The sequence below is a fragment of the Sturnira hondurensis genome, unplaced genomic scaffold (genome assembly GCF_014824575.4).
Source record: "Sturnira hondurensis isolate 20B ecotype Veracruz unplaced genomic scaffold, ASM1482457v3 Scaffold0008860, whole genome shotgun sequence".
NCBI classification, from domain to species: domain Eukaryota; kingdom Metazoa; phylum Chordata; class Mammalia; order Chiroptera; family Phyllostomidae; genus Sturnira; species Sturnira hondurensis.
In genome coordinates, this window is record NW_028081491.1 from 709350 (window position 1) to 737176 (window position 27827).

A 27827-nucleotide genomic window follows, 5' to 3' on the forward strand; every position below is an offset into this window, starting at 1 on the left:
CTCATCTGCTCTGTGGTGCTTCAGAGCCCCGTGCTGGCCTTCCCTGGCTGAGTATCAGGCTCGAACTCCCAAGATTGTCCAGTATTCCTCTGGTTTGGGTTGGGGTCCTGAAGCGAGAGAGGGCAGAGAGGGGAGTCTGGATTTACGGGAATGTGGTGGGGAAGCCCGGAGCTTCACGATAATCCGGACGCGGGGATGAAGAGGTTCCAGGATTCGGGGGGGAACTGCTGGCGGGGCAGCATGGATCCTCGGCGCGACTTTGAGGCATCGGTCCTGGGTGTGAGAGGGGACATACGCCTGAGTTCGTGTCTCCTCCTCACCGTGAGAAGCTCACGAGGACCTCGGAGACTACTTCTTTAACTATCCCATTCTACAAAGATGGAACACCAAGGCCCAGGATGGCGATGGTCCGTACCCTTGCCCACCTACGCGCCTGGGATTGGAGGGAATCGGGGAGCATGGACAGGGTCAATTCACAGCGAGTTCAACAGCTGGGTTGACGGAAACCGATAAGAAACTGGACACCTCTAAGAGCCTACTGAAAACTTATGCAGTGGGAAGGATTTCGGATCCACAGAGCGGTAGCGGTAGCGTAGTCATAGCCGAGTACCAGGGGTGCGGCCCTCAGCCCTTTAAACTATCGGCGCGCGGAACCGCAGCCCAACAGCCACAGGCAGAGGAGGGGGGAGGGCGCGCACTCTCACCAGCCCACAATCTCCCTAGCTCCGCCCCCTCGCCGATTCTTGCCCAATCAGCAACTCTCTTTCGTCCAGTCCCAGTTCCTCCCATCTCTTCGCGCCTCCGCCCCTACAACCCCGAGCCTAGAAACGGAGAGGGAGGGGCTCCCTGTCGGGTGCCTGGACAAGTGGTATGTCGCGCGCTCCCCCAGATTTTTCGAACGCAGTTGGCCATCCAGGCAGAAAAAAATACAAGAGTGGCGGCCAATGGCTCTCCAGAAAGAACCCGCGCGCTGCCCCGGCTCCGCCTCACTCTGCTAAGAAAGAAGTGCAGGCCCGGCTATTGGTTCGCGTGATCTGTCACTCGCTGCTGCGGCCAGCGGGCAGGGGCCTTGCGATGATTGGTTCCGCCCAGGCGCGAAATGTAACGCGGGAAAAGTCGGAGTGGGGACCGCAGAGGCAGGTTGTTATTTTCAGGGGTTCAGAGGCGTGAGTTCTGCTTTCCTGTCACCTCAAGCCAGGCCACCAGCTGCTTCCCTTCGCTGAAGCCTGCGTTGGAGCGTACAAAGAGCAGAAGACGGGCTTGACTCGGGTTTGGAGTCCAGCACTGACCACCCGGTGGCCGCTTAGCTGCTCTGTTCCTTCGCTGGCCGCCGTACAGGAGGATTCCAGGAAACGTCCGCTTGCCATGAGCCGGCGGGACTGAGAGCCAGCGTCTAAGAGTAGAGCAGGCGAGCGGAGCAAAGGGCCAGATCTGGGCTCAGGGAGTGCGGCCAGCGGGATTGTGGATCGGGGCAGGACGATGATTCGGGGCGTGGAAACGTCGATGGCGGAAAACCCGCCGCAGCCACCGCCGCCGCCGGTCATCTTCTGCCACGACTCCCCGAAGCGGGTGCTGGTGTCGGTCATCAGAACGACCCCGATCAAGGCCACGTGCGGCGGCGGAGGGGAGCCGGAGCCGCCCCCGCCACTTATCCCCACTAGTCCTGGCTTCAGCGACTTTATGGTGTACCCGTGGCGCTGGGGCGAGAATGCGCATAATGTGACGCTAAGCCCTGGGGCCGCGGGGGCTACCGCCTCGGCCACCCTGCCCACCGCCGCCCCTCAACACCCGGGGCTTCGGAGCAGGGGCGCGCCCCCTCCCACCGCCTCCGGGGGTGAGGACGAGGAGGAAGCCAGCAGCCCAGACAGCAGCCACCTTAAGGTTAGTGGGGCGGGGCACGGGGCAGCCGGACGGTTAACGGCGCAGTCCGGGAACCGGCGGCGCCCGGGACACGGCAGGCGGGGCGGGGCCGAGTTTAAAACGTAGAGTAGCTGGGGCCAAGGCGGGTCGGGGGCGGGTGACAGGGCCTTGACGTCACTGCCGCGCGCCAAAAAACGGGCCCTGTGTAGGGGCGGGGCAAGGCGGTGGCCACGTGATGCGGGTTTGGGAAGGGCGGGAGGACCCGTGAGGCGGACTCGAGGCGCGCGGTCCTGTGGTGCTGTGGACGGACCTCAGTCTGGGGTAGCTGAGGAGGCGGGCAACCCTCCTTACAGGGCGCTGAGCAAACCAGTGGGTCTTCGCTGGCCCGGGAAGAGGGGAAGTGGCTGGAGTTGTTTACTTAGGGTGCTGGAAGAGAGGGGGCTGCGCAGTTTGTGCTCCATCTCTGTAGATACCTGAACCCGCTAAAGATGCTTTGCAGAGATAACCGAAGAGTGAGAAGGGAGTTCGAGGAATCTTCAGGAGTGGAAGTTAGGCCTTCCCTGTTTATCCGGCGTACTTCTTTGCTCAGTGCTGAAAGAGTACTGTGGCATGGTCTCTAACCTTTCATTGATTTTACTCTTAGACTGTTTAGAGCTGGGAAGGATGCGATTACCTGCGTGAAACCTACAATTTTACAGATTAGGCAATTAAGGTTTAGAGATTGGTGAAAGGACCTCTCCAAGGTCACACAGCTAGGTAGTGGGAGAGCCGAGACTGTGGTTGAATTTCTGTGGCTAGTCCTGAAGCATGTGTTTGGGGTGCTTCTCTGCAGATATAAAGAGTATTTTACTTTAATACCTTCCACACTGTACATGTTGAATAAAGGTGCTCAGTAAATAGTGATATAATGATTGAATTGTGCTAATATACGGTTACTATTCAGGTTCTATTTGTTAACTGGCTATATAAAATAAGCAGTTTGCCAAAGATAAAACAAGTAAATTACCTAGTGGGTAAGTGCATCTGTATTGGCAAATACTGTATTTATAAATTGAAATAAGTTTGATTGTTTTACACGTAGTAGCAAAGACGCTGAAACTGTTGTTTGAGCCCGGAGGGAATTGATACACTTTCTGTTACTAATGTCATTGTTATTAAAGAACTATCAAGTTAATAAATCTATGTGCTTTGACGCACTTCATCTCTTGAAGCTGCACTTAACTAAAAATTTGAACGATCTATCAGTAGAAATGTTCATAATAGTGCTGATCTCCAAGTAGCCTGTAGTAAGATGGATAGGTATCTTAGGTATTTTTCTTTTTTCAGGCCTTTTAAAAAAACACACACGTATTAGAGCCCTGGCTGGTGTGGCTCAGTGGATTGAGCACTGGCCTGTGAACCAAAGGGTTGCTGGTTTGATTCCCAGTCCGCACAGACCTGAGTTGAAGGGCCAGGTCCCCAGTAGGGATCCTGTTTCCTCTCCCCCCCCTCTAAAAATAAATAAGTAAAATAAATAAAACAGATTATATAGTTGAACAACATAAAGGCGTACATACACAAATATTTGTGGACTATGTTGGGTTTATTATTAATTATAACTAAATCTAATTGGGGGTTATCCAAGACAATATTATCACAGATAAATGAAATCTGCAGGTATGTCCTTTTTATCTTGACAGACTTATTTTCATACAAGCCTTTTATGAAAGTTGCTTGCACAGTGCATAGGTTTGAATTTTATTTCCACATTGTTCACCTCTTTTCAGGGGTAAAATATACCAGGAATTATGAAGAACATGTAAAAGTGAAAAGGCTGTTTTATATTTCACTTTTTTCCTCCTCACGATTTTTCATATTGTAACTTTGATAAATTATCAGAGGAATTGGTTCTAATTTGTCATCTTATCAATGAAGTAGTCTAAATACAGCTTCAAAAATTCACTCATTTAGCTTGACAATCTTTCAGGGTTGGGAGGAGGTGGGGCCCAAGTGAATTTAGAATATGCCTTTATTTAAGGAAGTTACCTAATTGGATTTGTGATTAGTACCCTCTAGACTAAAAGCAGGGAGTCCTAGTTCCCTGTTTGCTTCCTGAAAGTGTTTGTAGTTCTTTATTTCCAGGTGCAGCATGGGTTAATGGTCCTGACTGAACCTGCTCACTTTTTGGGAAAATGGGAGACAAGTTTGCATTAAAGCTAATACCAGTAACATGCATCCCTCTACCCCTTCTCAGTGTGTATGTTAGAAGCAGCAACAGCTGTGGGTTTGAGAATAACATTTGTGTTCACTTGCTGTCTATTTGTTGCTGTTGCTCCCAAGGGAGGTGTCTGAGTCCTACACACTGCTTATCAGCTTCTGGTTGCTCTATTGTTTGTTCCTGTCCAACACTATCTCCCCTGCCTGTTGGGAGAATATCCATCATATACCTACTTATTCTGGCTCCTGATTGCAAGATTGCTTAGCACTTTTTCGGGTATAATTACATATCATCAGCATTAGATCTTTTCCTGTAGAATTTGGGGAGGTAAGGTAACAGGTCTAATTTTCCTCTGCCATAGGATATTTCAGGCCTCCCCGTCTTGTGTCCATGAGGTTACTTCTCTACTGTGGGACCTGTGCGGTTTGGCTTCTCTGTGCTTAGCCTCAGATACCATTCACTCTTCAGGACCTGCCAGCTGCCTGTCCTCCCTTCCCTTTTCTATCACATGAACACTTTGACCTTCTAGACTGCCAATAGTCTTACAAATAGCTGATGAGTACAGAGTAATTACTATGTAAACATAACATGTTAACATAGGAGCCACCATTTATTGACCTGCCAGGCTCTGCATTGAGTGTTTTTAATTCCTTTCCTAATTTACCTTGTTTACCTGATGAAGGAGGAATTAGAGCAGAGGCCCCAAGATTAAGTGTAGTTACCATAATGATAAGTGGTAGAACTGATTGGAATCTTCCAGAGCCCTTGCTCTTAATCCCTACGTGAGATTGGTCTTATGTATATCATGTGTGAATTGCCTTTAGGTGTTTATTGTGTTTTTAATATTAAGCTAATGCAAGTAGACTTACCACATATTATTTACACCTATCTACGTCTCAATAGAGATGCTTTTATGAGGGTACAGGCAGTAATTTAAATTAAGACTTGGAAAGTTTTGCAGATAGGTCAAGGTGGGGAATAGAGTTAGGTAGGGTACAGCTATGGGAGCCATAGGAAATTTAGATCTAAATCTGACTTTAAAACAGGAAATATGATAAATTATATTTTCTCAATTACCAATGTACCTATGCCTCCCAGTGAGTCCTATTTTTCTTTTCCTTCTAGGTTGTGTCTGAGTACTTTATTTTGAATTTTACTTTGTATGAAAATGTGTTGAGGACTTTTAGTTTTTTTTTTAGTAATCACAAGAATACCAAGTTTGAGTATAACTTTTTCTAAAGCCTAGGCAAATGTGTATATTATGCCAAGTGGTTTGAGAATAGCCCCGATTAAAAAAAAATCCTTACCTGAAGATATTTTCACTGATGTTGGAGACAGAGGGAGAGGGAGAGGGAGAGAGAGAGAGAGAGAGAGAGAGAGGAAAGGAGGGAGTAAGGGAAGGAGGGAGAGAGAAGAAAGATCAGTTGCCTCTGGGCCCTGGCTGGTGTAGCTCAGTGGATTGAGCTTGGGCCTGCAAACCAGACGATCGCGGTTTGATTCCCAGTCAGGGCAAAAAAATATTTTAAAGTTAGTTACTGACATTGAGAACTCAAAACATTTATCATGAAATTGTTTAGAAAACACTTTCAAAATCACTAAGCTACTTCTGGAGATACTGAAATTCAATTTAAAAAGTGAAGTTTACTGAGATACGCATATAGTTTGGGTAGTTTAATCATATAGCTTTATAGTAGCAGTTGCCACATATCTTGCAGCAGTTGCCACATAATACCAGTGAGGTGTATTAGAATTTGTAAAATTTTTCTTGCAAATCAAGCAGTCTCAACAAGATTTCTCTCTCATGCTACAGATATATTTGGTTGCTGGTGAGACTGTATTGTCAAAATGTACCTTTTTATTGTGAAAATGTACCTTTTTAAGGCCAAAATGAAAATAGTCCTTTTTAAGTCTACTTACTTTTTATATATACAGTTAAAAGATGCTCTTTATTCATTGAGTTAAGGCATTAGATGATTACTTACTTGTCTTGCATAATTTTCTTAGTTCAAAGAATGCACTTAGTGAAGCCTTACTTGTACATGGCTAAGATGTTATATTGTTTAGCTTTCCATTTTTCATCTGGTAAATGTAAATGTGTGGTTTGTGCATGAAACAAGAGCTTAGAATTGCTGTGAAGCAGCCAAATGGTTAACTTTTTAAATATATCTTCCTCCCTACTGAACATGCTTATTTTTTACCAGAAACACAATATTAATGAGTAATCTTAAATTTTTTGTATTAATTAATTAGTCATTATTTAAAATTGTAATAGTTGGCTGCATATCCCAGCTAGCCTACTGATCCTGCCGTGCCTCTGGCCAAGACCTCACTGAGGTGCCATCTCAAATGGAACGTGCCATGAAAACCACGATTGAAACATTTTACAAACTGGCTGGGGATAAAGGCTCCTTAACAAAGGAGGACCTGAGAATACTCATGAAAAAGTTGTTCTCTGGATTTTGGAAAATCAAAAACACCCTGTGGCCCTGGACTAGTGCAGAGATGGCAGAGTGAGCTTCCAGAGCTTCTTTTCACTGATTGCTGGGCTCACCTAATGTGCAGTGACTATTTTGTGGTACCCACGGAGCAAATGGGAAAGAAGGCGGCAGCACTGAGTGCTTCTTTTGCCCTGATAAGAGTTTTCCCAATGTGTCACTTAAGGACCGTCTTCCCCACAGCTTCCCTCTGTGTAAGGATTTCATGAGCAGATTAGGACCCTTAGAAAATGTACAAATAAAATTCCACCCCCATTTGACAAGAGAAAGAAAACCCAATTAAAGTCAGATTAGTGGAGGGTATAAGGGGACTAAATGGTAATGGGGAAAAATATAATAAAGATTAATTTTTTTAAAAAGCCAGATAAGCTTTTGATTTTTATATTGCTTGCATGCTTTTGCCCTCAATAAACACATTTTATTTTTAGTTCTTAAAAAGATAAGTAAAATTGTAATAATCAACAATATGTTATATATTTAAAAATATTAATATTAGGAAAAAAATTCTTTCATGGCAGAGTTGTATATCAGTAAGGTTTTTAATTAACCTGATTTCATTAACAGAATCACCTATTTTTATAGATCATAGATGTATATTTGCTTAGCATTTTAAAAACTATTTAAAAATTATTCATGATATGACCAAAGCTGGCAACAATCTTTACAATTATTGTAGCTCAATAAATGATGGCAGTGAATGGTCTAATTTTATTCATGGTTAGGTCCCTCTTTGCTGATACTGAACAATTTTATCAAGAAAGACTAGAACAATTTTATCAAGAAAGACTAGAGCTAAATGTAGTTCCTGAGGATCACAGCCAAGGAATAAAGGAGGTGAAAACAAAAATGTCTGATAACCATCAATAATTGCCAAATTGATTTGCTAATTTGACCTTAAACATATATGTCAAGTTCCAGTTAGGATCTTGCCTATTCTGAACTTCATTATAAATGGAAACTCAAGAACCATATGGTAGCCTTCTGAAGCTTTTGCTCAGAAGTCATACTTGTAATTTCCACTTATATTTTAGTGGCCAAAGCAAGTTATGTGGCCATGTTGGCCTTATGGGTGCCCACAGCGAGAGAGGGGCGGTGAATATTTTTACAATATTATAACCTTCCACAGGGCATTCGCATATTCCTTTTTGTTTTTTACCAGTTGTGACCAAAACCCCCCATAAAATTTACCTTTTAAGCCATTTTTTAGTATTAACTGCATATTGTTGTGCAATAGATCTCTTGGACTTACTCATCTTGCAAAACTAGAACTGTACTCACTGAACTCCTTCTTCCTCTTTTCTCTTTGCCCACAACTCCTGGAAACCATCCTTCTACTTTCTGTTTTTAAGAGTTTGACTACTTTAACTACTTCATATAAGTGGAATCATGTAGTATTTGTCTTTTTGTGACCGGCTTATTTCCATGAGCATAATGTCAGTCAAGTTTCATCCATGTAACACATGGCAGGATTGTCTTCTTTTTTAAGGCTGAATATTTCATGTATTGTATGTACCATATTTTCTTTACCCATTCATCTGATGGTGGACATTTAGACTGCTTCCACATCTTGGCTGTTGTAGAAATAGATTTTAATATCTAAGAAATTTTTTGGCCCTGGACAGGTAGCCCAGTTGGTTAGAGCATCATCCCAATATGCCAAGGTTGCAGATTTGATCCCTGGTCAAGGCACATATAAGGCTCAAGCAATGAATTTGTAAATAAGTGGAACAATGAATCGATGTTTCTTTCCATTCCTCTTTCTCTAGAATCAAATTTAAAAAATTTTTTAAATGATTTCTATAAGTTAACTCATATGTTGAGATTGAGCTTTTCAATCTCAATGTTAGATGTATATATTTTATTTTAGATAAGTTTTAGATTACAGAAATGTTAAGATGGTGCAGAGTTCCCATAAACCATATATCCAGTTTACCCTATTGCTAACATCTTAACATTAGTATGGTACATTTGTTAAATTAATGAACAGAATTGATACATTATTAGTAAGTAAAGCCCATAGTTATTCAGATTTCCTTAATTGTTTTTAATTGAGCTGAAATTCATATAACAAAATTAACCATTTTAAAGTGTAGTTAAGTGATATTTAGTAATTCACAATGTTATGTATCCATCACCTATATCAAGTTCCAAAAACATTTTCATCATCCTAAAAGGAAGCCCTGTATCTGTTAAGTTGTCACTCACTATTCCCTGCTACAGTTAGTCTCTGGAAAATGCCAATCTTTTTTCTGTCTCTATGGACTTACCTATTTTGGACACTTCATTACATGGAATGATACAATAGATAGCCTTTAGTTTCTGGCTTTCTTCACTTAGCATACTGTTTCTGAAATTCCTTGTAGCATGTATCATTTCTATGGCTTAATAACAGTCCATTATACATGTATATGTACATTGTACCACACTGTTAAAGTTTGCCAATGATTGAACCCTTTATATTCCTCTCAGCAATGTATGAAGTTTCTAATTTCTTTACATCCTTACCAAAAACACTTTAAATTTTCTCCTTCCTTTTTAAAAATATATAATTTGGTGTAGAGTAGTATCTCACTGTGGTTTTTAAATTAAATTCTTTTTCTTTGAGATTTATTGAGGTATAATTGACCTCATTATAGTTTTTTAAATTTTTTAAAGACAGGAAGGGAGGGAGAGAGGGAAACTTCAATGTGTGGTTGCCCCTCACATGCCCCCAACTGGGGACCTGGCTCACAGCCCAGGCATGTGCCCTGACTGCAAACCCTTTGGTTTGCAGGCCTGCGATCGATTGACTGAGCTCCACTTTGCTCATTGTAGTTTTGATTTGCATTTCTCTAATGACTAATGATGAGCATCTTTCAATGGTTTGCTGACCATTCATGTTGTATAACTACTATGGAGAAATGTGTATACAAATTCACTCATATTTTAGTTGGGTTGTCTTTGTTGTTGAGTTGTAAGAGTTCTTTATATGTGCTAGATGCTAGACCCTTAGTAGATATATTAGGATAATAGTGCAAATATTATCTTCCATTTTCCTTTTTTGTCCGTGCTTTTGATACCATATCTGAGAATGCATTGCCAATTATAAAGTATGAAGATTTATCCCTGCTTTGTTTTTAACAGTTTTATAGTTTTTGCTTTGACAGTTTGATATATGATACACTTTGAGTTAATTTTTTAAATATGGTGTGAGGTAGGGAGGGGTCCATCTTCACTCTTTTACATGTAGAAATTAGTTATTTTAGAACCATCTGTTGACGAGACCATTCTTTCTTCATTGAGTGTTTTTGGCACCCTTGTTGAAAATTAATTGGCTGTACATAGGGGTTTATTTCTTGACTTTCAGCTCTATTGTATTGGTCTATATGCCTTTCCTTATGCAAACATCACACTATCTTGATTGCTCTTGCTTTGTGGTAAGTTTGCGATAGGGAAGTGTCAGTCTTGTTTTGTCTATTGGAATCTCTTGCACTTCCATATGAGCTGAGGATTGCTTTTTCTATTTCTGCAAAAAAGGCCTTGGGAATTTTGATAGTGATTGCATTGAATCTGTAGATCATTTCAGGTAGTAATTGCTGTCTTATATTAAGGTTTCTAATTCAAGAACTGTATCCCACACGTTTTGAGATTGTGTTTTTGTTTTTATTCATGTCAAAGTATTTTCTGATTTCCCTTGTGATTTTTTTTTATCTATTGGCTGTTTAAGAACGTGTTGTCCAATATCCAATATTTGTGAATTTTCCAGTTTATCCTTCTGTTATAGATTTATAGTTTCATTACATATGTGTCAGAGAGGATACTTCGGATGATTTCAGTTTTTAAAAATTTATTACCCTGGTTGGTGTGGCTCAGTGGATTGAGCACCAGACTGCAAACCAAAGGATGACCAGTTTGATTCCCAGTCAGGGCACATGCCTGGGTTGTGGGCCAGGTCCCCAGTAGTGGGGACTCAAGAGGCAACCACACATTGATGTTTCTCTTCCTCTCTTTCTTCCTCCCTTCCCCTCTAAAAATAAATAAATAAAATCTTTAAAAAGAAATAAAATAAATATTTTAAAGAATTATTGATACATGCTTTGTTGCCTGACATATGGTCTATCCTGGGAAAAGTTCCATGTGGACTAGAGAAAAATGTATATTTTGCTGTTTTTGTGCGGAATGTTCAGTATATGTCTGTTAGGTCAAGTCAGTTTATAGGGTTGTTTAAATCTTCCATATCTTTGTTGACCTATGTAGTTGTCCATTAGTTGAAAGTGAGTCTCCACCTAATTTTGAACTGTCTCTTTTCTCCCTTCATTTCTGCTACTTTTTCTTCATATAGTTTGGGGACTCTCTTGTTAGGTATGTATTTATAATGATCTTTTTCTATTCTTTCACTTTTAACCAATTTGTGTTTTTGGATCTAAAAGTGAGTCTGTGGTGGGGTGGGCTGGGATGGGAGTAAAAGACAGAAAACTGTACTTGAACAATAATTAAATAAATTTAAAAAATAAAAATAAAAGTGAGTCTGTTATAGATGATATATTGTTGGGGCATTTTTTAATCTGTTCTGCTAATCTCTGCCTCTGAATTGGAGAATTTAGTCTATTTACATTCAAAGTCATTGTCGATATGGAAGAATTTATTTCTGCCATTTTGTTTTTTGTTTTCTATATGTCATATACCTATTTTGTTTCTCAGTTCCTCCATTACTACCTTCTTTTTGTTTAACTGTTTATTTTTTGTAACATACCATTTTCATTAATGCAATCTTAGCTTCCATAGTATACAAAAACTCTTCCTACACAGCTCTGTACCTTCCCCTTTTATGGTCATCACAGTTACATCTTATATTGTGTTCCCATTAATGCCGATTTATAATTTTTAATACATGTAGCATTTGAATTTTATTTTCTTTTTTAAATATATTTTATTGATTATGCCATTACAGTTGTCCCATTACCCCCCCCTTCATTTCCCTCCACTCTGTACTCCCCTCCCACCCACATTCCCGGCCTTTAATTCATGTCCATGGGTCAGGAGTTCTTTAGCTTCTACATTCCCCACACTACTCTTGCCCTCCCTCTATTTTCTCCCCACCGTCTATGCTGCTTATTTTCTTTCTGTACCTTCTCCCCCTCTGTCCTCCTCCCACTCCCCTGTTGCTACCCCTCCATGTGATTTCCATTTCTCTGTTTCTGCTCCCGATCTATCTGTCCTTAGTTTGCTTTTGTTTTAGGTGTGGTTGTTAATAACTGTGAGTTTGCTGTCCTTTCACTGTTCATATTTTTTATCTTCTTTTTCTTAGATAAGTCCCTTTAACATTTCATATAATAAGGGCTTGGTGATGATGAACTCCTTGAATTTGATCTTCTCTGAGAAGCACTTTATCTGTCCTTTCATTCTAAATGAAAGCTTTGCTGGATAAAGCAATCTTGGCTGTAGGTCTTTGGATTTCATGACTTGGAATACTTCTTTCCAGTCCCTTTTTGCCTGTAAGGTCTCTCTTGAGAAATCAGCTGACGGTCTGATGGGAACTCCTTTGTAGGTGACTGTTCCCTTATCCCTTGCTGCTTCTAGGATTCTCTCCTTCATTTTGGTTTTGGCTAATGTAATTATGATGTGCCTTGGTGTGTTCCTCCTTGGGTCCACCTTCTTTGGGACTCTGAGCTTCCTGGATTTCCTGGAAGTCTATTTCCTTTGCCAGATTGGGGAAGTTTTCCTTTATTATTTGTTCAAATAAGTTTTCCACTTGTGGCTGTTCCTCTTCCCCTTGTGGTACCCCTATAATTTGGATGTTGGAACGTTTAACGATGTCCTGGAGGTTCCTAAGCCTCTCCTCATTTATTTGAATTCTTGTTTCTTCCTTCTTTTCTGTTTGGTTGTTTCTTTCTTCCTTCCGGTCTACTCCATTGATTTTAAGTCCCAGTTTCTTTCCATCACTTTTGGTTCCCTGTGCATTTTCCTTCATTGCACTTAGTGTAGCCTTCACTCTTTCATCTAATTTGCGACCAAAATCAACTAGTTCTGTGAGCATCCTGATCACCAGTGTTGTGAACTGTGCATCTGATAGATTGGCTATCTCTTGGTCACTTAGAATTATTGGCTCTGGGGCTTTGAGCTGTTCTTGAGCCATAATGTTTTGGTCTGTTTGCACCTGTTATGTATGAGGGGCGGAGCCTTAAGTATTCACCAGGGCAGGGCAACCCAGGTCACTGGGTTGTGATGCTGTATGTGGGGGTGGGGTCAGAGAGAGGCAATGGTGTTTGTTCTGCTCTCTCTGGGATTTCGGTTCCCTTTGCTGCTTGCAAATTGGGACCTTCTGGTGCTGGTTCCTGGGTGTGTGGGCTTATGCACCCTCCAGGACCCTGTGGGTCTCTCCAACAAACTCCTGTGAGGCTGGGAGTCTCTACTTGCCGCCGCCTGCGGCAGCAAGGGTGGTCGCGAGGTGAGGCGAGGGACTTAAAGAATGGAGAGGACCATGAGCTCTGCTGGCAAATGGCAAATTTATTCAAGGAACTGCTGGCTTATATGCAGAACTGCAGTGGCCTGAGAACAATGCTGTTTTACAAAAGTTTGTACACTCCCGAAGGCTATCAAGAGGGCAAGATGTTCTCATATCCTGAGAACATGAGCCCAAAGATAGCAGTGTCCTCATGACTATCACTTTCTTGGAACATGACACATATGCCAAGATCTTGTTCTTTCCTTCAAGGCTGAGAAGGAGAAGGTCCGGAAGATGTCAAGATACCCGCCGGCTCCAGGGACCAGAAACCAAGTCCCGCCACCATTTTCACAGTGGGGGCTCTGTCCTTGGTCCCCTGCGGCCTGGCGGGCTCCCACATCTACTGGCACCTCAACCCCCATAAGTGTTTTCAGTTGGTGCTTTTAGGCTTTATTTCTTGTCACTGGGGCCCTGGGTTGAATGGTCTGTCTCACTACCCTTTTTTGGCCTGGTTTATCTGCGCGCAAATGTGTGACCACGGTCAGCCAGCCGCCTTGTGCACCTCACTGGGTTTGTTTCTTTCCTCCTCACACCTGGGTCTGCCAACCACCACTTTTTTTGCCTCGACCCCTCTCCACTGGCCGACTCCTCCCCTCTTACTGGTCTGGATGAATGGTTCGTTGTCAGATGTCCTTACCGTTCAATTTTTTGTCTCTTCTGGTTGTGTTTTTGTTTCAAAATCTTTGTTGTCCTTAAATTTGGTTGTGCAAGGAGGCACAGTGTCTACCTATTCCTCCATCTTGGCTGGAAGTCTCTCAACCAGCATTTGAATTTTAAATTATAGGAAAGAAAAGAGGAGGTACAAGCCAAAACACAATAATTCTGATTCTTTACTGGTGTTCTTTATTTCTTTTTCTAGTTTTGAGTTATTGTCTAATGTCCTTTAATTTCTGCCTGAAGAACTTTAGATTTATTGGAGGGCAGGTGAACATATCCTAGCAATGAACACATCCAGCGTTTGTTTGTGTAGGAATGCTTAATTCCTTTATTTTTTATTCTTTTTTTTAAAGATTTTATTTATTTATTTATCTTTAGAGGGGAAGGAGAGAGGGAGAGAAACATCAATGTATGGTTGCCTTTTGTGCATCCCCTGCTGGTAGTTAGCCTGCAACCCAGGCATGTGCCCTGACTGGGAATTGAACCGCGAACGTCTGGTTCGCAGGCCCGCGCTCACTCCACTGAGCTACGCCAGCCAGGCCTTTATTTTTTATTCTTGGTTTTTATTTTTATCCTCACCCAAGGACATTTTGTTTCATTGCTTTTAGAGAGAGAGGAAGAGAAACACAGAGAGACAAACATTTGTGTGAGAGAAAAACATCAATTGGCTTGTGGACCTACGATTGTTATGCCCTGACCAGGAATTGAATGAGCAACCCTTTGGTTATGGTTCAATGCTCCCACCAACTAAGCCACACCAGCCAGGGCTAGTTTCATTGTTTTTGAAGGAAACTTCTGTTGAATATAGGATTGGTTGACTTCTGTTTTTTCATCCCACTGCATTCTATGGTTTCTCCTGGGAAATCAGCTATTAATCTTATCTGTGGACTCCATGTATATGATGAACTGCTTCTCTCATGCTGCTTTCAAGAGTCTCTCTATGTCTGTTTTGATAGTTTGATTTATTGTGTCTTAGTGTGTATCTCTCTGTTTATTCTTTTTTTAAAATTTATTTATCTTTAGAGGGGAAGGGAAGGAGAGAAGGAGAGAAACATCAATTCATGGTTGCCTCTCGTGAGTTCCCTGCTGGGAACTGGCCTGCAACCTAGGCATGTGCCCTGACTGGGAATTGAACCACGATCGTGTGGCTCACAGGCCTGCACCCAATCCACTGAGCCACGCCAGCCGGGGCTCTCTGTTTACTCTTAATAAAGTTCATTAAGCTTCTTGGATGTTTAGAGTTTTGTCTTACAAATTTGAGAAGGTTGCAGCCATTATATCTTTGAATATTCTTTTTGCCCCATTCTTTCTTGCCTCTGGGTCTCCAATTATGTGTGTGTTGGTATACTTCATCTCAGTGTTTGTGTCCCCTCCCCCACACATTTGTGTGTTCAGATTCTGACCTGCAAAGATGATGGTGTAAGGAGGTTCTTTGGGAGATACTTAGGTCATGAGAACTCTTATCAAAGAGAGTCCGGAGAAATCCCTTTCCCCTTCTGCCACGTGAGGACACAGTGAGAAGGCACTGGCTATGAACCAGGAAGAGGGCCCTTATGGGATTGTGCTGGCACCATGATATTATTGGACTTCCCAGATTCTAGAACTGTGAGAAATTAATTTCTGGTGTTTATAAGTTACTCAGACTATGGTGTTTTGTTATAGCCTGAAGACTAAAACACATGATGTTCTACAGGTGTCTTAGGGCTATGTTAATTATTTTCTCCAGCTGGATAATTTAAGTTGACTTACCTTTAAATTTATTGATTCTTTCTTCTTGTCCTTTCAAATTTGCCATTAAAACTCTGTAGAGAAAAATTTTATTTTAGCTGTTGTTTGTTTTAGCTCCAGTATTTCTATTATATTTTTTAATTTTCAGTTTTTTATTGATATGCTCTGTTTGTTGAAACCGTGTTCTTCTGATTTTCTGTTATTCTTTGTCCTTTTAAACTCTGTCTAGTAACACCATTATCTGTTTCTATTAATTTTTCCTTTGTATGGACCATAATTTCGTTTCTTTGCACGTTTTATAATATTTTCTTGAAAACTGGATATTTTGAATATTATAATGTGGTAATTCTGGAAATCAGGTTCTCAGAACTTGATTTTATTGTGTGCTGTGGATTGTATTTGTTTGACAACTTTTCTAGACTATTTTTGTAAACTCTATTTTGTTGTTCAAAATATGTTTCTTTATCTAAAGTCTGGTCAGCTCATGTTTTGAGAGAGATCTCCCTGAATGCCTGGAGCCAAAAAAGAAAGGGGAAAAAACTTCTAATTTTTGCAGAATGGCTCTGTACTACATCTCTTTTTTTACTGCTTAGCCACAGTATTTATAACTCTGCCTTAGCCTTAATTTCCTACTTGTGCTGAGTCTCTGATCAGCTAAAGGTGGAAGCTTAGTGTCTTTTCCGGTCTTTTCTGAGCATGCTCCCCGCCCTGGTCAAGTGTGTGGCTTTCTAAATATTTGTCTTTAGGATTCATGGGCACTTTTCAGTGCCATAATTTCCCAAAGAAACTCTAGTCCAGTTTTTCCTCCCAGGCTCTTGGCATATTTCTTTGCCTCAGTTGAATTCTATTGCCCCAGGTGGCAGCAAGTTGCCCTTTGCCTTATAAGGGTTTTGAACAGTGAGCTTCTGTGTAGCAGCTTTTCCACCCTGAGAGTTCTAAGTTAGGCAAAACAAAGACAAGCACATTGCTTCAGCTCTTCAGGTAGCCCCGAGTCAAGTCAAACGGACACAGTTCTTTCATGGTAAGATCTGCTCTGCTCTCTCAGGAACCAGGGACTAGGTTCCCACGCTGAGAATGAAAGCTGCTGTCTCCAAGAGCTACTTCTGTGTAGCAGCTTATAGTAGGGAAGAGGGGCAAGGGCAAGTAAAAAACTGTGCAAAGCTTTCCTGCCATTTTTAGTTGCTTTTTCCTTAATTCATTGTTCACAGAGTTACTGTGAATCTCCATTTTTTGGAGTTGTAACAAAGTTGATTGTAACAGCTTGATTTTTCAGTGATCTATGGAGGGATGGGTCCTTGAAACTACTCTGCCATTTTTTTGGTGATGTCCTCAAGAAAGATTTTTAAAAATTATTTATTATGATATTTTGCTTTAATGAGTGGAGTCCAAGAACTCTATTAATGTCTATACATACTGTTAACAGGATGGTATTCGACGTGGTAGACCCAGAGCAGATACTGTCCGGGATTTAATAAATGAAGGAGAGCATTCGTCCAGCAGAATTCGTTGTAACATCTGTAATAGGGTGTTTCCACGGGAGAAATCGCTCCAGGCTCACAAAAGGACTCATACAGGTAATTTGTGCAAATTTTTTAGAGAAAGTCAAAAATAATACCTAACAGAAAGCTGATTTGATGTTTGGGTAACTTACCCCAACCCCCAAACAATCTGGGATTGGAAGGGGGGAGGCAAGGGGTGGGTGAGCGCTCTAGACAGGTCTTGAAAGGGTTGGATCCCTTTTGTTTGGATACAAAAATGTGAATTTTCTCAATCCCTTCCTTCCTGGTTGGTCTGTGGATCCTCAGGATCCTCACCCTCACCCTCACCCCTGCTGATTTGAGTCCAGTTTTGGAGACTTCTGTGAATCTTTGAGAAACAGTCATTACTTTGTGCATATTTCCCATCCTTCAAGGTTAGGGGAGGCACCGTCTATGGCAGGAGGCTACTCTTGCAAAAACTCCAGCCTCAAGTAGAATTCCTCTAGTTAATTATATCTGTAGCAGGAACTATTAGCCGAAGGGCAACAGAGAGAGGAAACTGTGTTACAAGTAAGTCAGTTTCTTTTTTGGTGGAGAGGGATAGCTTTCTGAACCATATGACTTCTAAAGTTACAGGCTAATTAATCTAGTAATCATAGAAATCTTACTACTAAATTTAGTTCTATCTTTCTGCCTATCTGAATTTTACTTGATATGCCCTTGTCTGTATAATTGTTTAAACTGATTTGTCAGTCATATACTAAAATAGTAATTGTCACGTTTTTAGTAAAATTTCCAGAGCCTCCAGTGTGCCATGAGAGTGTTTCACTTAGCCACTAAGACGAAAGTGAAGTATAACTTTTCAGAATTAAATGTATTTGTAGGTAGCTATTTCAAGACCATCATACATCTTTATTTGTGTAGAGAAATTAGACTCGTGTTTAAAATACCATATAGAAAGTGAACAGATAAATAATAGAGAGAGTCATTCTTCCACAGAGAAAGTTGGCCTCAGAAAGAGGCTTATGGTTCTAATCATGGTATCTAATAATTTACAGATGAGGAAGCTGAGGTACCAAAAACCAAATACAACTGCCTTATAACCTCGCACAGCCTGAAGTCTGGAGCAGTGCTGGCCATTATGGTAGCACATGGGCTCTTGAGCACTTGAAATGTGCCTAGTCTAAGTTGAGATGCACAATATGTGTAAAATACACTTAGTATTGAAAAAGAGTGAATGATGTCCTTAATAATTTTTATATTGATTATATATCTAAAATACATATCTATACAATATCTGAAATATAATATTTTAGATATATTGGGTTAAATAAAATGTATTATAAGAATTAATTTCACCCAGCCCTGGCTGCTGTAGCTCAGTGGGCTGTGCACTGGCCTGTGAACCGAAAGGTCACTGATTTGATTCCCAGTCATGGCTCGTGCCTGGGTTGTGGGCCAGGCCCCTGGGTGGGGTGGCGCCAAAGGCAGCTGACGATTTCACTGTTGGTGTTTCTCTCCCTTTCTTTCTCTCCCCTTTCCCTTCTCTCTCTAAGAAAATAAATCATTAAAATCTTTACAAAAAATTAATTTCACCCACTTTCCTTTCCTTTTTAAATGTGGCTGCTAGAAGTGGTTTACACTTCGTTTCTCTTGGGCGCTGCTGGTGTAGACCTTGGATTTTTAACTCTAGTCCCCTATTTTTTCTGCTATTTTTATGGTTATCACCTCTTTCTCTTCCTTTTAGTTTTTTTAAAGTTCATTTCTTACTGTATTTTTCCCATTACCATTTAGCCCCCTGACCCTCTTCCGCCACAGTCACTATGCTGTTGTCCGTGTGTGTGAGTTCTTTTTCTTTTTTGCTTGATCCCTCTAAGAGTTATGTGCCAGCTGCTTTTGAAGTGTTGTGCAGGTGGATTGACTAGGGGGTTAGCCAGGGTTTGTTCTAGGTGGAGGAGCTTCCAGTCAGCCAGGGGAAGTTGCAGTGGGAAGTAGGAATGGGAGAAACTTTAAAGAACCAGCAAGAGTTTGTGATTTGGATTATGAGGAGAAAAACTATGGGATCAGCTGAAGATGACAACTTTAAGGATTTGAACCTGGATACCTAAAAGTTCAAGGCCTGAGAAAAATACTGTGTTTCCAAGTGGATAGTTGCTTGATATCAGGGAAGGGCTATCTTTGGCATGTTCACTTTGCAGCTCTGTAGAGGTTTATGAGTTTTATTGCTGTTTAAAGTCATGATCTATATAAAGGTTGATATTCTCCACCTGGCCCTTCTTCTTCTCGCCTTATTGTCTCAGACATAATGTATAACATCTGTCTACTTAGGTGAGAGACCCTACCTGTGTGACTATCCAGACTGTGGCAAAGCCTTTGTTCAAAGTGGACAGCTCAAAACGCATCAGCGTCTTCACACCGGAGAGAAACCTTTTGTTTGTTCAGAAAATGGTATGATGTTAGAAGTTAAGTTTATGTAATAACTAGTTGTGAGTTTGTTAAAATATCTTTTGCTTGAATTTTTGGGAGGGTTTTTTGCTAAAGATTTTAGAACTAACTATTGTGGCTCAGTGGGTTGGGTATTGTCTTGTAAATCAAAAGGTTGCTCATTGGCTTCCCAGTGAGGGCACATGCCTGGTTTGCAGGCGGGGCCCCCAGCTGGGGGCATGCGAGACAACAATCAATGTTTCTCTCACACATCTGTGTTTCTCTTCCTCTCTTTCTCCCTTCCTTCCCCTTTTTCTAAAAATAAATAAGTAAAATCTTTTAAAAAAGATTTTAGAAAACACCATACTCAATATCTGGGAACAGATTGATTTTTTAAAATAAGTATTCTTTTTAGGTGAAAATCTTAAAAGGTAATTTAAAATACTATATGCAGTTGTAGGCAGTAGAAAAATCTACAGCCTTTAGAAATAGGCTTTTAGTTTGGATTTAACCCTTTTAACTATTAAATTGAAGTAAGCATATTATTGTCTACATTTTCAGTGAAGGGGGAAGTTTTACCATCTTAACACTGCCACTATTAGTAATTTCTTATTACCTAAGCGATTTTCTTAATCTCTTATCACAGTTTCTTAGGATATTTTTCTTGTGCACATTCTCATGCAGTTATAATTGAAATTAAATACCATTTTGTTCTGTAGCTCTATGGTTTTCTCGATTATTGTCAGTTGTTACAAATGTTTACAAGCTTTTTCATCTAGTGAATTTGTTTAAGCATATACTGGCTATATCTGGATATTTGCCCCTAATCCCCACATTGTTCAAGGGTCAGCTGTACACAATGATTGCCTCATTGTTGAATATTGAATATTTAATTTGTTTTAAAAATGTGTTTGTTACTAACAAAGCTGAGGGTCGTGTTTTCCTACTGAAAGCTTTATTTATCTTTTGGGATGTTGTCTTCTGATAGATTCGAGAATAGAATTCCAGGGTCTGAGGGTTTGAACATTTTTATGACTCATGCCAATGAATCACTTCCAATGGGGTTGACTGCATTTATAATGTGATGACAAGAGTTGAAAGAACCACCATCCCATCCCCCTCACTAGCATTGATAAAATACTGTGCTTAGGGTTTTTTATTCCCCTCTAATTTATAGAATGTTAAATCTCATCATCTTAATTTATCTATTTTTATTATCAGCAAAACTGAACATTTTCCGTGTGTGCTGGATGTCCAGATTCTGATGAGTGTTTCCCTCTGTGTTTTGAAGGCTGCCTTAGCAGATTCACCCATGCAAACCGCCACTGTCCGAAGCACCCTTATGCCAGGCTGAAGCGGGAGGAGCCCACTGATGCTCTCAGTAAACACCAGACTGTGGACAACCAGGCCGCTGCCGAGTGGTTGGCAAAGTAAGGCTCTTCCTAGAGTCCACTGCAGAATACCACCCAGTATGTGGGCTGATGCTGGGGACTTTACAGCTCTCTCTTTTAAAATAAGTAGCTTTTACACACATTTTATAAAATAAAATAACTTGAAATGGTGCTTTATTTACTTAAGCCACAGAATTGTTACTGTTACCAGGATCTGTGTGTGATAAAAACTTCTATATGATATTAGTCTTGAGTGCCCAGACCACAATTTATTTTAAAAGCAAGTTTTCCCCATTTTAAAAGAATGTTTTATACATATTTCATTTGTTAGTGTAACCCCTCTATATTTTCTTATACTAGAATTAAATATGTGCTGATTATTATAGAGCTATCTATCTCCATAGAGCCCTATGTATCTATATATACAGATATGTATGGATATAGATATATATTGAGAGATATTCTTCTGAAGTTCCAAAAAGCACCCAGTTTAAATTTTTTTTAAAAGGCAACAGGTGGGAGGAGGCAGTATTAAAAAACTTCTCTAAGGATATTTTGATTTAAAGTCATCTCTCTTATATAAACCACTAGCTGCTAATTGTGCCACTCTTGAGCTTCATCAGCTTCTTCTACACTTGGGATAAGGTCTGGAAGCCCTGAGCGTGCTGGTGGAGCTCTGCCTTTTTCTAGTAATGCAACTGTCTCCAGCCATCTGGTCTCCTGGTTCCTTAGTACCATTTTCCCTATGGTCTCTGGGCCTTTGTGCTCCTTGCTGTCTCTGCAGAATGTGTTCCCTTCCCTCCTCATTTAGCCACTTGGCTCATTCTTCATTTCTTTTTTTTTTTTTTTTTTTAAGATTTTGTTTATCTTTAGAAGGGAAGGGAAGGAGAGAGGGAAAGAATACCAATGTATGGTTGCCTCTCGTGTGTTCCCCACTGGGAACTGGCCTGCAACCCAGGCATGTGCCCTGACTGGGAATCGAACCATGATCCTCTGGTTCACAGGCCCGCACTCAATCCACTGAGCCCTACACCAGCCAGGGCTCATTCTTCATTTCTTACTCAGGTTAAATATCACTTCAGTCCATTCTTCCCTAACCTACCAACCCCCAAAACCAATAAGGTTAAAATGAATTAGTAGATACTTTTCTAACATCATATTTTCCCTTTCAAAACCTTCATCATATAGTATTCATTCATTCAGTGTCTGTCTGTCTTCCCCGCTGGACTGTAAAGTCTACAAAGGTAGGGATTATATCTGTCTTGCTTACTATAACACTTTGTACCTCTTTCTTCCTCCTCCTGGCTGGCCTCCACTGCCCCATTATTATCTCTAATTTTGTCCAAGCCAGGAACTTGTTGGTCATCCTTGTTTCTATCCTTTCCCGTTAACTCAGTGAGTAACTTGGAATCTACCTCAACAGCTCTCAGATTCAGCTGCTGTGTCTCTTTCAATTCAATCTCCATGCTGCTGCCAGAGGGATCTTTCTGAAATGCTAATGTGACCCTCAACATGAAGCCTAAACCCATGTTATAGTACTCAAAGATCTTCATTACTGGGTGCCTGCGGACCTGGCCAAACTTACTTTTTGCCAGTCTCCTTTTCTAGCCGTCCTTCAAGTCAAAATGAACTATTTACATTTCTTTTTTATACCTCTGAGTATTGCTAAAACTTCTCCAGTATAAGTAGTGTGAAGTTCCTGAAATCTAGTATTTGTACATTTTTTGTATCTAATTTTATAAACAGCTTGACTGAGATATAATTGACATACAATAAATTGTACACATTTAAAGTGTACAATTTGATACATTTGGACATATGTGCATATCTGTGAAATCGTCACCACCATCAAGATAGTGAACATATCCATCACTTCAACAGTTTCCTCAGGCCCCTTTGTAATTCCTCATTCCCAGTCCTTCTTTCCCTCCTCCTCCCCAAACAACTGGTCTGCTTTCTGTCACTATAAACTAGTTTGCATTTTCTAGAGTTTTATACAAGTGAAGCCATACAGTACGCACTCCCTGGTTGTCTGGCTTTTTGCACTCAATGTAATTATTTTGAGACTGATCCACGTTGTTGACTTTATCAATAGTTCATTCCCTTTTATCCCCGAGTAGTAATCCCTTGTACAGATATACCTCAACTTGTTTTTTATTCATTCATCTGTTGGTGGGCATTGGGTTATTTTTGGCTATTAAAAAGAAAGTTACTATGAATATTAATATGCAAGTCTTTGTATGGACAGTTTTAGATATAATGATACTGTCATTAAATATGCATTTCTTTAGTTACCAAAAAAGGTGGAACATTTGCATTTTCTCTTATGAATTACAAGTTGGCCATGAAATAGAATAATGGTGGTGCTCTTAAATTTTTGAATAAGCTCTGTGTTACAGATTAATCTGTAAGGCGTATTTTGTGAGTTTAAAGTTTCTCATAGTTAACTCTGGATAGGATAAATAGGTTTCTAATGGATATTTGTCCTACTGTTTCTATACTTCAGTGCATTTTACATATGACCTTTAAGGCAGCTATATTTTAATGGCAGAAACACGTGATTAGAGGGTTGAGTATGAGACCCAGCACTGCCAGTTTTTGATTTTGGAAATCTGAGAAAATCTCTCTTGAACTTGAATTTTTTTCCTCTGTAATGAGAAAGATATGTAATATATATGTGAAATCACTTTATAACTTTTTAAGTTGAAACATATTTAATACCATGGTAAAGAATTTTTTTTAAATAAACATTTGACAATGTCGAGTATACCATTTAATTAATGCGGATGCATTTCCTATAGGTATTGGGAAACAAGGGAGCAGCGTACCCCAACTTTGAAAGGAAAACTTGCCCCAAAGGCTGATCAGGAGCAGCAGGACCCTCTGGAATACCTTCAGTCTGATGAGGAGGATGACGAGAAGAGTGGCGCCCAGCGCAGGCTGCAGGAGCAACGGGAGCGCCTGCATGGAGCCCTTGCTCTCATAGAGCTCGCCAACCTGACGGGGGCGCCACTGCGCCAGTAGCCTGCACACTTGACTTTTCCACTGTACAGAAGTACCGCCCAGCGTACCAAACGTAGATCCCTGGGCATAAGCTAAGCACCTTATTTGCTTATCATAGGCTGCTATTCTGTAGAAATTCATGAAGAATGTCATTGCCTCAGAATATGGGGTGATAGAGAATTGCACTTTTTAAAATATGGTAATGGGTTGTTGTAAAGTTTAAAATATTTTGTAAATATGGGACCTCTAGTACAGGGTAGGAAACTACATATTGTGGGAAGCTAGATTTTGCAAGTTTGATGCATTCATTGGAAGCAGTTCTCACAGGAAGCACTTTTTGAATAAGACACTTTTATTAAAAAACAGAATGGAACATGTAGCCAAAGAAGGTTAAGATAGATTATTTATAAGATCATTTTTAACAATGTATATTAGTATGTTTAACAATACTGTAAACACTGAAGTAGGCAAGAAAATATAAGGTGTATGTGAGATGTATATTTTTAAATTGCAAAATAGTGTGACTAACAATACTAGGGAAGTGGAGAACTGACTATTTTGGAAGATATCCTAAGTTACGGACTTTGGAGGAAAAATAGATATCTGAGGATCTTGGTAAGATGCATAATGGTTCAGAATTTTCAAAATTGGAGTAAAATCAGTCTTATTCTATCTTTACGAGGCTTTATATATACTATGATGGTTAGGTTTGAAAAGCACTTGTCATCTGTCTCTTGTTAACTAGGAAACTTTTGCACATTTCATATTTCTCATTTGCTGAAATTGAATGATTAATCTTGCAAAGTCTAGGTAAACTTGGTAATTGCTTTCTTTCTTTCTCTCTTTCTTTTCTTTTTTTTAAACATGAGCCCTGTAATGAGATTTGACACTTGGATTGTTATTAATAAAATGGACATCTACAGGGTTGTTTTGTAGTGAACTGTTTTAAATCTTTTGTTAACAAACACTAAATTTTAATTGTACTGCTTGTTTAGAATTATTAGCAAATGAAAGCCTCCTATTTATATTTTCAGTGCATAAAGCTACCCTGCTTTTCAGAATAACATGCCAAGCTAGTTTGTGCTCACTAAATTTAGCTGTCAGTTAAACACTGCAGAAAGTATTAGCTACTCAAATAAGTAGGTTTCTGGAATAGTTTTAATTAACTGCACGTGTGTTAACTTGTGTGATGGTTTTAAACCATTTTTTCCAAATAGATGAAGTTTTTAAACACCACTTTATGTACTGAAGCATGAACATAAAAATCAAGAGCTAAGCAGTTCACCTCCTTTATGTAGGTATAAATATCCATCATTTTAGCTTTTTTTTAACCAGGAACTAAATAGCATACATAACATGGTAATTTTTAATGGATTGCTTAATTGGAGTAAACCTCAGAATAATAGAGGGAAACATGGGCTCTTCAGCGCCTTTTTTTTCTTTTTTGAATTGAAGTAGTAGCCTACATATGTAGTTTAAACATTATCTAAAATGTAGGCTTCTTTCTCCCCAAATCCCAGTGAGTTACAGTGACACAGTTTCCATATGTAGCAATGGGGAAGGGGAGGCATGTAAATGTCTTGAAAAGGAGCGGAAGTTTGAAAGATGATAGTAACAAATAATGCGCATGATGAGGACATACTTTACAAATGTAATCCTCAGTACAGTGAATTACAAATCTTGAAAGATGTTTTTGTAATAAGAAAATTTATATTTGTAATGGTCTAAGAATTTTGTTTGTAATCTGATATATAGAATTTTAACTTGGAGCACTTACAAGCACAGTGAGAGACTATAGCATTGAATTTTCTTGGTTTAGGTTTCAACATTTTCTCTAGATTTTCCCTCTCAAGTATGACTTAAATGAACTATAAGCACGCAACACTTACTAGTCTTAGGAAATTAAACATTTAATGAAATTACATAAGGAAAGGCAGTAAGAATTTAAAAAATACAAATACTTGTCAATTCAAAAATAATAAAATTTAAGACCTTCAAAAGTATGGTTTTTATTTCTCTGGTCAGCTTTTGTTAACTATAATAGTTATATTCACAGACATTTTTTACTTGTATAATTGAAAATTTTAAGAAATTATTACAACTATTTACTATAGAAATATTTAAAATGTTCTTTTTGATATAAGCTATGTACTTGGACAAAATACATTGGCATTTCAAATGTAAGGTGTGTGAAGACTGCTTTTTGTTTTTGAAATGGTTTACATTCAGATTTTGAAGTGTTTTATGCTTCATATGGCTAAGTTGTAGTTTGGCAGAGTTAACAGCATAAAAATAAATATGCTGTAATTTTAAAAGATGCTTTGAATAAAATTTTATTTTAACTTACAGTTTAAAGTACATGTTCCTTATTGAACTGTTTATCATTTGTTTTCCTATAAAAATATAACCACCATGGTATAAAAATTAAAGAGATTTAGAAAGAAATGTCTCCTATGGTCCTACATTCATCATTATTATTTTGATACATTTTATATTTCATTCCAGTTATATATACATATTTTTTAATCCTCACTTCAGAATTTTTTAAAATTGATTTTAGAGACAAGGAGTGAGAGAGAGAGAAACATCGATTGGTTGCCTGTCTTTCGCTCCCGGACCGGTGATCAAACTGCAAGGCTTTTGGTCTAGGGGACCATGATGCAACCAACTGACCCACCTGGCCAGAGCCCAGTCACCTTTTAAGCATAATTGGAACCATAGTATGAATTGCTTTGTCTTACTGTAAAATAATAGCCTTTTATATCATAGATACTCATTTAACTTTGTCATCCGGTTCATTATTACAGTGTTACAAATACACTTCTATAGGTAAGTGTTGCAAACCTATTGCATTAGGGTAATCAGGTATGGGATTTGATTTTACTTATGTTCAGTATATATGGGATCTGGCATCACCTCCTCTAGAAACCACCCTGTTTATTTTTTATCTGTGCAGTTTTTCATTCATTTTTTTTTAGTATATATTTAGTCTTGTACTTGAAATGATGAGGTTCAGCTTGGGGCTTTGCAAAAGAATTTCACAAGCAACTCTTTAGTTGTGAGTTCTGATTTTAACAGTGGCTTAAGGTCTTCCAGTGTGGGTGCATAGATGCACCCACGTAGATGCAAATTAAATGCAAAGTAATTAAGGATGTCATTCAAAGTGACTACTGTTTGGCAATCAAAACATACTTGGAGACTCACTGGAAACTTGATATTTTTCAGGAAATTAATATTTTAAGTTCAGGTTTTTAAATTCAATTTGCCTATGAATTTATTTTCTGTTTTAAAAAGGTCTTGCATGTGTTTTTTTGTTTTATTTTTTAAAAAATATATTTCATTGATTATACCATTACAGTTGTTCTATTCCCCTCCCCCCTGCACACCCCCTCCTCCACCATTCCCCCTTTAGTTTATGACCACGTGTCTCAAGTTCTTTAGATTCTATATTTCCCCTACTATTCTTGCCCTCCCCCTATCTATTTTCTACCTACTGTTTATGCTATTTTCTGTACCTTCTCCCCCCTTCTCCTCCTCCCACTCCCCTGTTGCTACCCCTCCATGTGTTGTTCATTTCTATGGTTCCACTCCTGATCTAGCTGTCCTCTTGGTTTGCTTTTGTTTTAGGTGTGGTTGTTAATAACTGTGAGTTTGCTGTCCTTTCACTGTTAATATTTTTCATCTTTTTCTTAGATAAGTCCCTTTAACATTTCATATAATAAGGGCTTGGTGATGATGAACTCCTTGAATTTGATCTTCTCTGAGAAGCACTTTATCTGTTCTTCCATTCTAAATGAAAGCTTTGCTGGATAGAGCAATCTTGAATGTAGGTCTTTGGATTTCATGACTTGGAATACTTCTTTCCAGCCCCTTCTTGTCTGTAAGGTCTCTTTTGAGAAGTCCACTGACAGTGTGATAGGAACTCCTTTGTAGGTGACTGTCCCCTTATCTCTTGCTGCTTCTAGGATTCTCTCCTTCATTTTAATCTTGGCTAATGTACTTATGATGTGCCTTGGTGTGTTCCTCCTTGGGTCCACCTTCTTTGGGACTCTGAGCTTCCTGGATTTCCTGGAAGTCTCTTTCCTTTGCCAGACTGGGGAAGTTCTTTAT

At 39.7% G+C, this 27827-nt stretch overlaps 1 protein-coding gene and 1 pseudogene across 1 annotated transcript; both read left to right on the forward strand.

The window, feature by feature from the left end:
* Positions 1–870: 870 nt before the first annotated feature.
* ZNF367 (zinc finger protein 367) lies at positions 871–26069 on the forward strand. Its single transcript, XM_037056193.1, has 5 exons — positions 871–1881; positions 16845–16995; positions 19228–19347; positions 20615–20753; positions 23516–26069. Exons 1-5 carry the CDS (start codon positions 1480–1482, stop codon positions 23736–23738), a joined length of 1035 nt encoding a protein of 344 aa, XP_036912088.1. The 5' UTR covers positions 871–1479; the 3' UTR covers positions 23739–26069.
* On the forward strand, positions 2349–6761 carry LOC118993684 (protein S100-A10-like; annotated as a pseudogene).
* Positions 26070–27827: the final 1758 nt, after the last annotated feature.

Excerpts from the sequence above, each read along its gene's own strand:
- ZNF367 (XM_037056193.1), top strand. The coding sequence starts at position 1,480 with ATGATTCGGGGCGTGGAAACGTCGATGGCGGAAAACCCGCCGCAGCCA. Across the intron at positions 16,996-19,227 it reads TCACAAAAGGACTCATACAG|GTGAGAGACCCTACCTGTGT; the intron begins GTAATTTGTGCA and ends CTGTCTACTTAG. Across the intron at positions 19,348-20,614 it reads TTTTGTTTGTTCAGAAAATG|GCTGCCTTAGCAGATTCACC; the intron begins GTATGATGTTAG and ends TGTGTTTTGAAG.